The sequence below is a fragment of the Peromyscus eremicus genome, chromosome 14, assembly GCF_949786415.1.
Source record: "Peromyscus eremicus chromosome 14, PerEre_H2_v1, whole genome shotgun sequence".
Lineage (NCBI taxonomy): Eukaryota > Metazoa > Chordata > Mammalia > Rodentia > Cricetidae > Peromyscus > Peromyscus eremicus.
The window spans coordinates 59,048,951-59,061,256 of record NC_081430.1 but is presented as its reverse complement, the minus strand read 5'-3'; the positions used below and the strand labels follow the sequence as shown (position 1 = coordinate 59,061,256).

Here is a 12,306-nt window from a genome sequence, read left to right as displayed (position 1 = left end):
TAATTGCTTACTACAGCTAGCACAGTGGAGACCCTGGCAGCAAAAGTAGCTACCACAGTTAGTTAATCTTTCAGTCTATTGGTCATGATAAATTTAATTCAATAGTTATATACATTTCGATTGGCTTTGAAAATTATAAATTTATTAACTTAAGTTCCATTTGCTTTTGGGATACCATCTTACAAGGACTCCAATTTGCAGTAAGGCTCGTTAAGGAAGGGAATGGATCAGTTGCCTTTAGCCTACTGGCTATGGGTGGGTTAGGACCTCTGTTGGTCTTTGCTGTGTCGAACACACAGATTGCAAGCCCAGCGCCACTTTAAGATCTTTTGCAACAGTTAACTCTGCAACTCACACACGACTGAGCCTGTATGATAATGAGTATTCAGAGACCGGTAATGCCTGGGGGGCGCTCACCAACCTAAGACAGAGAGCCTGTGTGGCCTGGGCAGGTATCTCCATGATGGGTAAGGTGACCCACTGACGTCCCACGAAACCTAAGTCAGAAGCTCATTTTTTAGTAAAAGGGGGACCTATAGGGCCCTGGCCCCCGGAACTGTTGCCTTATTTGCTGACCTTGACCTTGATATCCTCCCTATGCTAATTCCCTGCTGGGTTCCACCCTCCTGAATCTCCTGAATGCTTAAGGGAAGTTCCTTGTCTATGTATCCTGCATAATGGGCATTAACAGCTTAGACGCAAGATTGTAAAACATTGGTAGCGAACTTCTGCCCTCCGGGATTCTCTCATTGTGCTGTAAGCCTGTATTTAAGACCTCCTCCCTCCTTCAATAAACGGCATTTGGCATTAAATAAATAAATAAATAAATAAATAAATAAATAAATAAATAGTAAATATTAGTGTAATATGATATATAATCACATACAAAAAGAAAAAAAAAACCAGTGAGCCACACAAAAGGAGAAGGGACAGGAGTAACTGCCTTTTTGGGTTGCCATGGAGGACATACGTGGTTAAAGCATTTAGGCTGGTACAAGGAGACCACCTGTAATAGCTCATTGTTGCCTCTAACCTTAGAAATGACACAATCAGCCCTAGGGTGTTAAGGAATCCACCAGGAGCCTTGCAGGGGCAGTTATGAGGAGCAGAAGTGGGTCCCAGTAGACAGGCTGTTAAACTGTTCTAAGCAAAACCACTTCCTTACAAAGTAGGGAGAATTTCCTCTGGCTTCTGCTTCCCTCAGGAACCAATGAGAAAGCATGTGCATTTACAAATTCCCAGGCATAAGGAATTTCTTCTACAACATATTAGAGTGTACAAAATGAGAAAGTAGAGCTCTCTTTAGCAGAACTACTGAAGGCGTTAATGTTTAACGGCCATTTAACAGTCGCTGCTTTATTCAGAGCAGTTTTGAGGTTCCTTCATGTGACTTTATTCGATTCTGGTGTTTTCCTGGGTCAAGCTGTTCATCACTATAGTCAGACCTTCAATCACTCAGATTAAAGCGTTTCCCCCTCATTTTAGTTTTGCTTTCTTGAGGTGATTGTGGAATCTAGATGGAGACAGGAACACAAGTTTGTGGTTTGACACAGTCCCTGCTGCAACAGTGTTGCCAGGTGCCCAAGTGCTCATGCTGTCCAGCTCCCCCATGTCCAGTGTACAGAGGTTTCTAGGGCAGAGGCTGTGGACAGGGTCTTCATCACCATAACTTGTAGTCTAGCTCTTTACTTGCCATGACCATTGCTATGTGTCAAAGCCCTACATATAGTCATCACATGTCTTCAAAAATGCATAACTGCAATAATACAGTCCAGACCTATCAGTGGGATATCACTATGAAGCAAAGCACTGTACACAAGAATGTGAGGAAGAAAGCTGGGAGGGGGTGGTGCATGCCTTTAATCCCAGCACTTGGGAGGCAGAGGCAGGTCGATCTCTGTGAGTTCGAGGCCAGCCTGGTCTACAAAGCGAGTTCCAGGAAAGGCACAAAGTTACACAGAGAAACCCCGTCTCACAAAAACTAAAAAAAAAAAAAAAAAAAAAAAAAAAAAAAAAAAAAAAAATGTGAGGAAGAAATGAGAAGGATTAGAATAGAAATACATAAAATATAAGAAAACAATATAGAAAATCAATAAAACCAAAGAGGGGACTTTGAAAAGATGATGAAGTTGACCCTAGAGCCCACACAGTCAGAGGTGGGTGTGTACATCTATAATCCTAGCTCTCCATGGAGAGATGGAGGCAGAGACAGGAGAGTTAGCCTGCTGTACACAGTGGTGAACAAGAGACCCTGCCTCAAACAAGGTAGAAGGCCATCAGACCTCCTCATGTACAGTGTGCAAGCACATGTTCATGTGCATTAAAGTACACACACACCACACAAAAAAGAAAAAAGGAACTGAATTATTAAAATCAGAACTAAAAGAGGGTCTTACCACAGTCTTATAGAAGTAAAAGGATCAGAGGATACTCTATGGAAACTGGATGCTAATCCATTAGATGACACAGATGAACAAATGATAAAGCAGCAGGAACTGCTCCAACTGAACAAGACAAGACCAGATGTAAAGAGTAAAGAGACCGAGTCAGTGATGACAGCAGGGCTGGAGAAGGCTCAGCAGGAAATAGAGCTGGCTGCACAAGCCCGATGACCTGAGCAGGTGAGGTCAACAGTGCAAAGTTCTCCTCTGATCTCCATAGCCCATCACGGCACACGCACGCATGCGCACACACACACACACACCCATACACTCACAGTAATAATAAATAAAATAAAAACTGAACAATAACAATACCACAAAAAGAACTGCTCATAAAAACAAGCCCAGAACCTAAGTTTGAACTTCAACACCCATGCTGGTGTTGACCCAGCTCACAACCACCTGTCACTGGAGCATCAGGAGATCGCATGGCTCCTTCTGACCTCTGTGGGCACACACATGGTATACACTCACACAGATACATAAATAAAAATCTTAAAAAGACAAGCTGAGTGCAATGGTACACTCCTCTAACCCTAGCATTCTGAAAGCAGAGGCAGACTGATCTCTTGAGTTTGAGGCCAGCCTATTCTACGCAGTGAGATTCTTTCTCAAACAGAGAACAACAACAAAATACAAAAAAGTCATATTAGTCCAACCTAATATGACAACCCTGATAAATTCTAACAAATGCTTAAAAACTACTTCACACCAATTCTTCATAAGCTCTTCCAAAGACAAGAGGAGTATTTCAACAATAATGTCTATTTTTTTTTAAGCGACGGCCTAATGCATGCTGAGTAGAAAGCTCTACTACTAAGCTATGCCTCCAGTGTACCTACACCACATGCATTTTAGAGGTCAGCATTATCCTGACACCAAAACTACATAAACTCATGACAAGAACAGAGGGTCAAAGATCAACATTCCTCAGGAATATGGACACAGACTCCTCAATAGTAAACAAACAGCCAACCGAACCTAATCTAACAGCATGCATAACACACACAGAGGGTTACGTATATATAATTGTGCATATGATCTATCCCAGGAATGGTGTAGTTCAATTTGTGGTCACTGGACTTGTTTTGCTGCTGTAATGAAATAACCCAGAAACCAAGAGGAGGAAAGCGGCAGGTGTGGCACATGCCTGTTCTTCTATTGGTACAAGTTAGGGGTAAGCCTAGTTCATGTACAGTGTCCCAGACCTGCCAGTGAGACCTCATCACAAGCAAACAAACCTCATTTCACATGTACTAAGGATACAAAGAAATGAGAAAAAAATTTTTTGGGGGCCAGTATGTAGAGAAACCGAAACCCTCACATTATGCTGGCAGAATGCAAAACAGAAGACTCACTGCAGCAAACCGAAGTTCCCATTCCTTAAATAGTGAGCCATCCTACAGGACACCAGGGGACCTTCACCAGACGACCCTGCAGAACTGAAATGTACCTCCCTAAGATGTGCACACAAATGTTGGTGGGAGTTTCCATAGCAGCCAGAAAGTAGAAACAAGCCAATACCTAGAACTGAGGCATGGATGAACTGTGGTCTCTACTGATGGAGTATTATTAGGTCATAAAAATGAATGAAGAAATGATGAGTGCTAAAACATGAAAGAACTCTTATGATATCCACTGAAAGATGTCTGAGGCCATATATTGCTGAGCATGGTGGCACATGCCTTTAATCCCAGCACTCAGGAGACAGAGGCAGGCAGATCTCTGAGTTTGAGGCAAGCCTGGTCTTCAAAGCAAGTTCCAGGACAGCCAGGGCTACATGGAGAGACACTGTCTCAAAAAAGAAAAACAAAACCAAAAATAAACACACACACCAAAAAAAAAAAGAAGGCTATATACTTAGTAGGATTCCATTTCTATGCAATGTACAGACTAGGGAAATAGGAAGTGATCAGTGGCAGTGATAGGCTTAGGGGCTTGAGAGTTCTGAGGGTGAACAGGGTCTGCTCTCGGGATGATGAAAATGTTCTAGGATTGGGCAGTGGTGACGCACAACTTAGTGAAGAATTAAAAACCATTGTTCGGTATCCTATACAGTATACCAGAAAGAGTAAGTTTTATGGTACGTGGATTTTAACTTCTCTTTTCCTTTATTTTTTATTGAGACAAGCTATATGTAGACCTGGCTGTCCTGGAACTATATAATTGCTAGTCTGGCAATTATAGAGATCCACCTGTCTCTACCTCCTGAGTGCTGGGATTAAAAGCGTGCACAAGCCGGGCGGTGGTGGCGCACGCCTTTAATCCCAGCACTCGGGAGGCAGAGCCAGGCGGATCTCTGTGAGTTCGAGGCCAGCCTGGGCTACCAAGTGAGTCCCAGGAAAGGCGCAAAGCTACACAGAGAAACCCTGTCTTGAAAAACAAAAACAAAAAACAAAAAACAAAAAACAAAAAAAAAAAAAAAAAAAAAAGCGTGCACAAACACACCTAGCATCTCTTTTTTTCCTTTTTGGTTCTTTGATACAAAGCCCCATTTAGCTAGGCTGGTCTTGAACTCAATATGTAGTAGCTGAGGATGATCTTCAACTCCTTTACTCCTACCTCCCCAAGTGCTAGGATTAGTATACCTGGCCTTTTGGCTTTTGAGACTGGATCTTATTCAAGTTGTCCCCAGTGACACTCTCACTCTGTGGCCAAGGCAATTCTTGAATTTGAGATCCTCCTGCCTCAGTCTCCCAAGTAGCTAGGGTTACAAGCCTGCACTATCAGGCCTGGCTGAACAATAACTTTAGATAATATAAAGTCCTTAGTAAGAGAAAGAAAAAAGCAATGTGTTGACAATGAGGTGGAAAGGAGTCCACCTGGATGCAGGCTGGGATGTCAAGAACAAAGAAGCTGACTGCCTGCACTCAGGGGACAAGCAAGTGCAGCAGTGAGTGTCCCTCTCCATCAGACCTGGGCCAACCAACCCGACAGTCCTGCGGTCAGTGTGCTGCTGCACACGGAGCAAGTGCAGAGCTCAGGGCATCCTGTTTAACCTGATGGCTGCAGGACCCCCAGGATGTAGGCAACAGCAACTACTCTAGATTCCTGCCTCCATATGGACGTCTGCCTTGCCCCTGGTCCTACTATATGAGGAAACTTCATATCTTTTCCAAAAAAGTCACAAAGCAGGGATGAGTAGGAGTCTGAGGAAATAACTCTGGAGATGTCATGGCCCCTCACATAAAGTTTTTTTTTTTCTTTTTTTTCAAGACAGGGTTTCTCTGTGTATCCCTGGCAGTCCTGGAACTCACTTTGTAGACCACATTGGACTCAAACTCACAGAGATCCACCTGCTTCTGCCTTCCGAGTGCTAGGATTAAAGGTGTGTGTCACTACCGCCCAGCACACGTTTGTTTGTTTGTTTAATTATGTGTTTTTATGTGTATAAGGTGTTTTGTTTGCATGTACGTCTGTGTACCCATGTGTGCCTACTGCCAGAAAAGGACATTGGATCCCCTTAAACTGGAGTTAAGGATGGTTAATAATTCACCATGTGGATACTGGGAATTAAGCCCCGGTCCTCCAACAGAGCAGCCAGTGCTCTTAACCACTGAGCGATCTCTCCTCATACAGTTTAAGAGAAATACTTAGTACATGAACCAAGTCTTTGGGAGGAACTAACAAAAATCCATGTCAGAACACAGTATAAACTGAAATTCCACAGGAGCCAGGAAGTAGATTTTGGGATACGGCAGTGCTGGAATTGAATCCCCACACGTGTGCACAGGCCTAGGCATAGCATAAGCAAATGCTCCACTAACCTGGGAAACAAAAGATCTTAAGGCTAGGAAAGGCGCTCACACAACACTAATAACAGGGCCACGGCAGCAGCTCAGAATAGAGTACCTGCTTGGCATTTGTGAGGCCCTAGGTTCGGTCTTCAGTATTGCCAGGAAAAACAACAAAACTCACTGAGAACAGATATCTCCATGGCAACACTTTATGCAAATTTTACTTTCTTCTTTGTATTTTTGAATAGTGTTTAGTTTTTTTTTAAAAGATAATTTTCATTTGGTGACAAATCAATTTTTTTTTTTGTTTTTAGAGACAGGGTTTCTCTGTGTCGTTTTGGTGCCTGTTCTGGATCTCGCTCTGTAGATCAGGCTGGCCTCAAACTCACAGAGATCCACCTGCTTCTGCCTCCCGAGTGCTGGGATTAAAGGCGTGCGCCACCACCGCCCGGCAAGTATTTTTATTTTAAAAGGGAGACAACTTGTGCTGGCCCAGATAATCTCAAATAACCTGTTTGGCTCTAGAGTACTGACAGGGCACTTCTCCATGCACCCTTGGGAGGCACCCTAACAGTTTCCCTCTTACTATGAAGCAAGTTCTGTCCAATTAGCTTTGCTTACCTGGACAGGTGGCTCAATCATGATCCAGGCTGGAAGCATCAGACTGGGATTCAGAGGCTGGGTTCCAACACGGAAGTAAACTCCACCCTTGGAGTCACAGGCCCAGATATGCTGATTTCCACATGCTAAGCTGGTCAGTCTTACATTTCCTGCAGAGAAACAACATATACTACAATTATTTTGTCAAAAGACTGATCTTTCACCAGGTGGCAGTGGCACACACCTTTAATCCCAGCACTCAGGAGGCAGAGTCAAGCGGATCTCTGTGTGTTCCAGGCCAGCCTGTTCTACAGAGCGAGATCCAGGACAAGCACCAAAACTAAACAGAGAATCCCTGTCTTGAAAAAAACCGAAAAAAAAATTTGATCTTTCAGCTGGTGTATAAACTATGGTATCAAGCCATAAGAGGGAATGAAATGGAAGGAGTTAAAAAGAAAAGAAACTAGGCCGGGCAGTGGTGGCGCACGCCTTTAATCCCAGCACTCGGGAGGCAGAGGCAGGCGAATTTCTGTGAGTTCGAGGCCAGCCTGGGCTACCAAGTGAGTCCCAGGAAAGGCGCAAAGCTACACAGAGAAACCCTGTCTCGAACCGCCCCCCCCCCCAAAAAAAGAAAAGAAACTGATGCTGTAGGATGTTCTGTATGGCAAATGTGTTGCTAATTAGTCAATAAATAAAACACTGATTGGCCATTGGCTAGGCAGGAAGTGTAGGTGGGACAAGGAGAATAAAGCTGGGAAGTGGAAGGCTGAGAGACACTGCCAGCCACCACAATGAGAAACAGCATGTGAAGATGCCTGTAAGCCACGAGCCATGTGGAAAGGTATAAATTTATAGAAATGGATTAATTTAAGCTGTAAGAACAGTTAGCAAGAAGCCTGCCATGGCCATACAGTTTGTAACCAATATAAGTCTCTGTGTTTATTTGGTCAGGTCTGAGGCTGTGGGACTGGCAGGTGACAGAGATTTGTCCTGACTGTGAGCCAGGCAGGAAAACTCTAGCTACAAACTGAGCTGGAAGGGAGTGGCTTAACAGCAAAGTGTTTGACCAAGCACCTCAAGAAAAAAACAAATTATATTTGATAATAGTCTAGCAATTAAAAAGAGCAGCTGTCAAGTTGCTTAATATCTACTATAAGATGGGCTTTCAGCCTGGTCTCTCACAGCCTCATTTCCAATCTTACAGCAACGATAGACACATGGTTTGCACTGGAGGAATTAGGAAACTGGTCCTGGATCAAAGGACAGAAGGTGGCTGACCCAGGAAGCAAAGAGGGACAGCAGGTTTGAACCCAGGCCAGCTACCTCTGACCTCCAAGTCTATAAACAAGAAATGTACAGATAGATGTTCAGGTTCAAGTCCAGATTTGACAAATTATTCTACCAGAACAACCCATACCTCATCAAAATATAGAACATTCTGTCTCCCTAAGAATTTTCTCAGGTCCCTCCCTGCCCATGGCCTCTGCTTGAGGCCAGGTTCTCATGCATCCCAAGCTGCTCTCAAATTTGCTATGTAGGCAAGGATGACTCCTGAACTGACTGCTATCACCAGAGATTAGTTCAGTCTTCTAGGGTTCACACAGGCGAACCAAAGTCCATGTGCTACACAGGAAGCAGCCTCAGGCAGCAGTTGCTAAGTATCATTGCACGGCACACAAACACCACAGTTCGTTTCTGTATTTACCTACAGGTGGACATTTGAGTCGTTTCCGTGTTTTGCTATTCCAGCCAAACTGCTCCAGTCATTCTTGTCTAAGTTTTGTTGTCTTGTGGCAAGCCAGGCCTGACAGTGCACACCTATAATCTCAGTCTCGAGAGCTGGAGGAGTGGAATTGTGTTTAAAGCTAGCTGGACTGCAGTGAGGCCAGGTCTCAAAAGGAGAGTGAGGGGAGCAGAAACACGTATTACTTTTCTTTTATTTCAAAGATTTTAAAATTACTTTTTATGGGGTGTGTTTTGCCTGCATGCATGTAAGTACACACTGTGTGTGCAGTGCCTGAAGAGGGTAGAAGGAGGTGAATCCCCTGTAAGTGGTGACAGGTGGTTGGGAGTCACCATGCAGGTGCTGGGAGCTGAACCCAGGTCCTCTGGAAAAGCAGCCACTACTCTTAGCCACCTCTCCAGTCCCTGGTTGGTTTTGTTTTGTTTTGTTTTGTTTTTTTTCCCATACAGTAGAACTCTCTGGACATAGGTTAAGTATCTTACTTTAAATTTTTTTAGATTTTTTTTTCTTTTTTCTTTTCTTTTCTTTTTTGGAGCTGAGGACCGAACCCAGGGCCTCTACCACTGAGCTAAATCCCCAACCCCATTTTTTTAGATTTTTTAAAAAAGTTTTTATTAGATTTTTTTAATTGTATTTTAAATAGAGAGAGAGAGACAGACAGACAGACACACACACAGAGGTTGTGTGTGATTGTGTGAGTGTATCTGCTGGCGGAAACCAGAGGCATCAGATCTCTGGAGCTAGAGTTAGAAGTGTCTGTGAGCCAGCCCCGACACAGGTACTAAAACCTGAAGTTGGGTCTTCACAAGAGCAGCAAGCTCTCAGACCCCAGTCGTCTCCCCAGCCCCTACATTACGTGTGTGTGTGTGTGTGTGTGTGTGTGTGTGTGTGTGTGTGTGTATGCGTGTAAGTCATAAGTCAGAGGACAACTTGTAAGAGTTGACTTTCCCTTTACCATGTGGTTCCAGAGATGGGATCAGGTCATCAGGATTGGCAGTCTCACTTTGAAAGGGAATGTCAGTTTATCCAAGTTGTACCATTTTACATACCTACTAGCAGAGTTATGTGAAATCTGGTTGCTTACATCCTTATTAACACTTAGGTTTTTGTTTGTTTGTTTTAAGACAATGTCTCATGAAAAGCCAGGTGGCGGTGTCGCACGCTCTTAATCCCAGCATTCTGGAGGCAGAGGCAGGCAGATCTCTGTGAATTCGAGGCCAGCCTCGAAAACAGAGTGAATTCCAGGACAGCTGTTACACAGAGAAAGCCTGTCTGAGAAGAAAGAAAAAGGCAGTGCCGCCTCATGTACCCCACAGGCTAGCCTCCACTTGCTCTGTAGCCAAGGTTGTGCAGCTGTGAGCAGAGCACCCAGAACAGTGCTGCAGCTCCAATGTGCTCCTCGGGAACTTCTGAAGCTGCTGATGTCTGGGGCTCGTGACTGAGGGGGCGCCCACCCCAACAACCTCCATTTGATTTGCTTCATCAAGGAGAACATCTTTTAGTTACTTTTTTCACAAAAAGACACTTTTTTTTTTTTTCTGAGACGGTTTCTCTCTGTAGTTTTGGTGCCTGTCCTGGATCTCGCTCTGTAGACCAGGCTGGCCTAGAACTCACAGAGATCTGCCTGGCTCTGCCTCCCCAGTGCTAGGATTAAAGGTATGTGCTACCACCGCCCGGTTGACAATTTCTTCTTAAAATTGCTTTTTAAAAAGTGTGTGTGACTACACAGCATAGCTATCCTCAAACTTGCACATGTCCTGCCTCAGTTGGGATTTACAGGAACGCACCACCATACCCTACTACAGAGTCTTTTGAGGTATGTGGTACAGAATAATAGTAGCATTTGCTTGTTGTTTTCTACGTTATAAAATACTTCTCCACATAAATTATTGCATGATATAATCTTATTTGTTACCCAAAGGCACAACTGACACTGAATCTGTTTTCAATACATTCTGTGAACAGATGAATTAAACTGCAAATTGTATTAGTTTGCTAAATGGTCTAGTGCCTGACATGTATATTTATGAATAATGGGAAATGAAATGTTATGAGCATCTTAAATGTTTGCTAAATGATGCACATTTTCTTCCCCAAATCAGGATTATAATAAATCACTGTAAAATTCCATATTCCATCTCTTTAACTAGGTTCAATAGACAGCCATTTAAAAGTCTCTTAATTTAATCCTTTTCCTGTGTGCTGTGGCTGTTTAGACATCAGTGTAGTCTGGGCTGGCCTCGAACCGGCAATCCTAGTGCCTCAGGAATCGCAGATGCAGCCACTGTTTTGGCAATCACATAGTTTGTAAGGGTGAAAAGGAGAAGGATGCGATGGTTTTAGGCTGACGATACTCACCTAAGCTCACAATCTGCACTCCTTTTATGTGTGGGTACACATGTGCAGAAGTCAAAGGACAACCAGCAGGAGATGGTTATCTCTTTCAAACTCAGGGCCTCAGGTGTGGTGTCAAGAACCTTTACCTTCTGAGCCTTCTTGTCAGCCTTAACTATTTAAAAATATTTCTTGGGCCTGGAGAGATGGCTCAGTGATTAAAAGCACTGGCTGTTCTTCCACAGGCTCAATTCCTAGTACCCATAACCATCTGTAACTCTTTATAAAGAAATAAAATCGTCGGGCGGTGGTGGCGCACGCCAGTAATTCCAGCACTTGGGAGGCAGAGGCAGGTGGATCTCTGTGAGTTCGAGGCCAGCCTGGTCTACAGAGCTAGTCCAGGACAGGCTCCAAAGCTACAGAGAAAGCCTGTCTTGGAAAAAACAAACAAACAAACAAACAAACAAACAAAAAAACCCCAAACAAACAAACAAAAAGAAATAAAATCCTAATCTCTGTCTGACTATGTTTTGAGACATGGTCTCACTGTGTAGCCTTGGCTTGCCTAGAATTCTCTATGTGTGCTGGGATTAATGGCACAGGTCACTATGCCTGGCTTAAATTATCTCTTGACTCTACTGGATACACAGGCCATACCTGGAGAGAATGCAGTACAGGACAGCCTAGTGCCTCTAGCTGCAGTTCAGTGTCCTGAATGGCACAAGTGAAGGCTTCTGGCATAATGGCCAACCCCCTTCCCAATAAGCCCTGTAATCCCCTTGCCCCAACACCAAACCTACCAGCTAGACTGAAGCCATCATTTCAGGATGCTAAGAAAATGGTGCTAAGAGTCTATTACTTTTATATATTTATACTTTATGTATGCTGATTATACATATCAGTCATCTAACACAGCAAATGAAAGCACAGAGCTGGATACAGACTGAAGAGAGGCAGGGTTTCAGTACACAATATGGTAGTGCGAATCAAGTGGTTCAAATGCATACTCCACTAGCCCAAAGGCCAGTGCTACAACCAAAGGCCCAGCAGTCTTCCACAACAGGATGAGAGACATCTCACATTTAGACAGGAGATTCGCTGGGGTCATTTGGGATGTGGTGACAACTGGTGGGATGACCACATAGAGGGACTGATTTGGGGAAAATGGTTCCATTTCCAGCTGAATGAACATAGACTTCCCTAGCCCTCAAGGTTTGTTAGTGAGGAGAATATACACTAAAGCCTGGCTTTTCTCAGAGATACCAGCAGCCTCTCTCCATGGTCTGGTGGAGACTGCTGGAGAAAAGCTCAGGGCCAGTGAGTTTCTGGGCAGATGAAAGAACTCCTAGGCCAGGCAACAGGCTCAGTTGGCACCCATGCCCAGGCCACAACTAGCTGCAGTCTTGTCTGGCTGACAAATGCCCTTGGAAAGCTAGATGAGTGGTAGATA

General features: G+C 44.0%; 1 protein-coding gene across 2 annotated transcripts in view; it reads right to left on the bottom strand.

Moving 5' to 3' along the window:
* Tecpr2 (tectonin beta-propeller repeat containing 2) overlaps positions 1-12,306 on the bottom strand; it is a 102,132-nt gene that overhangs the window by 12,850 nt on the left and 76,976 nt on the right. For both annotated transcript variants that reach the window (XM_059279151.1, XM_059279150.1), the window contains exon 17: positions 6,800-6,948. In XM_059279151.1, coding sequence (XP_059135134.1) covers positions 6,800-6,948 — 149 coding nt within the window. The remainder of the gene's footprint in view (positions 1-6,799; positions 6,949-12,306) is intronic.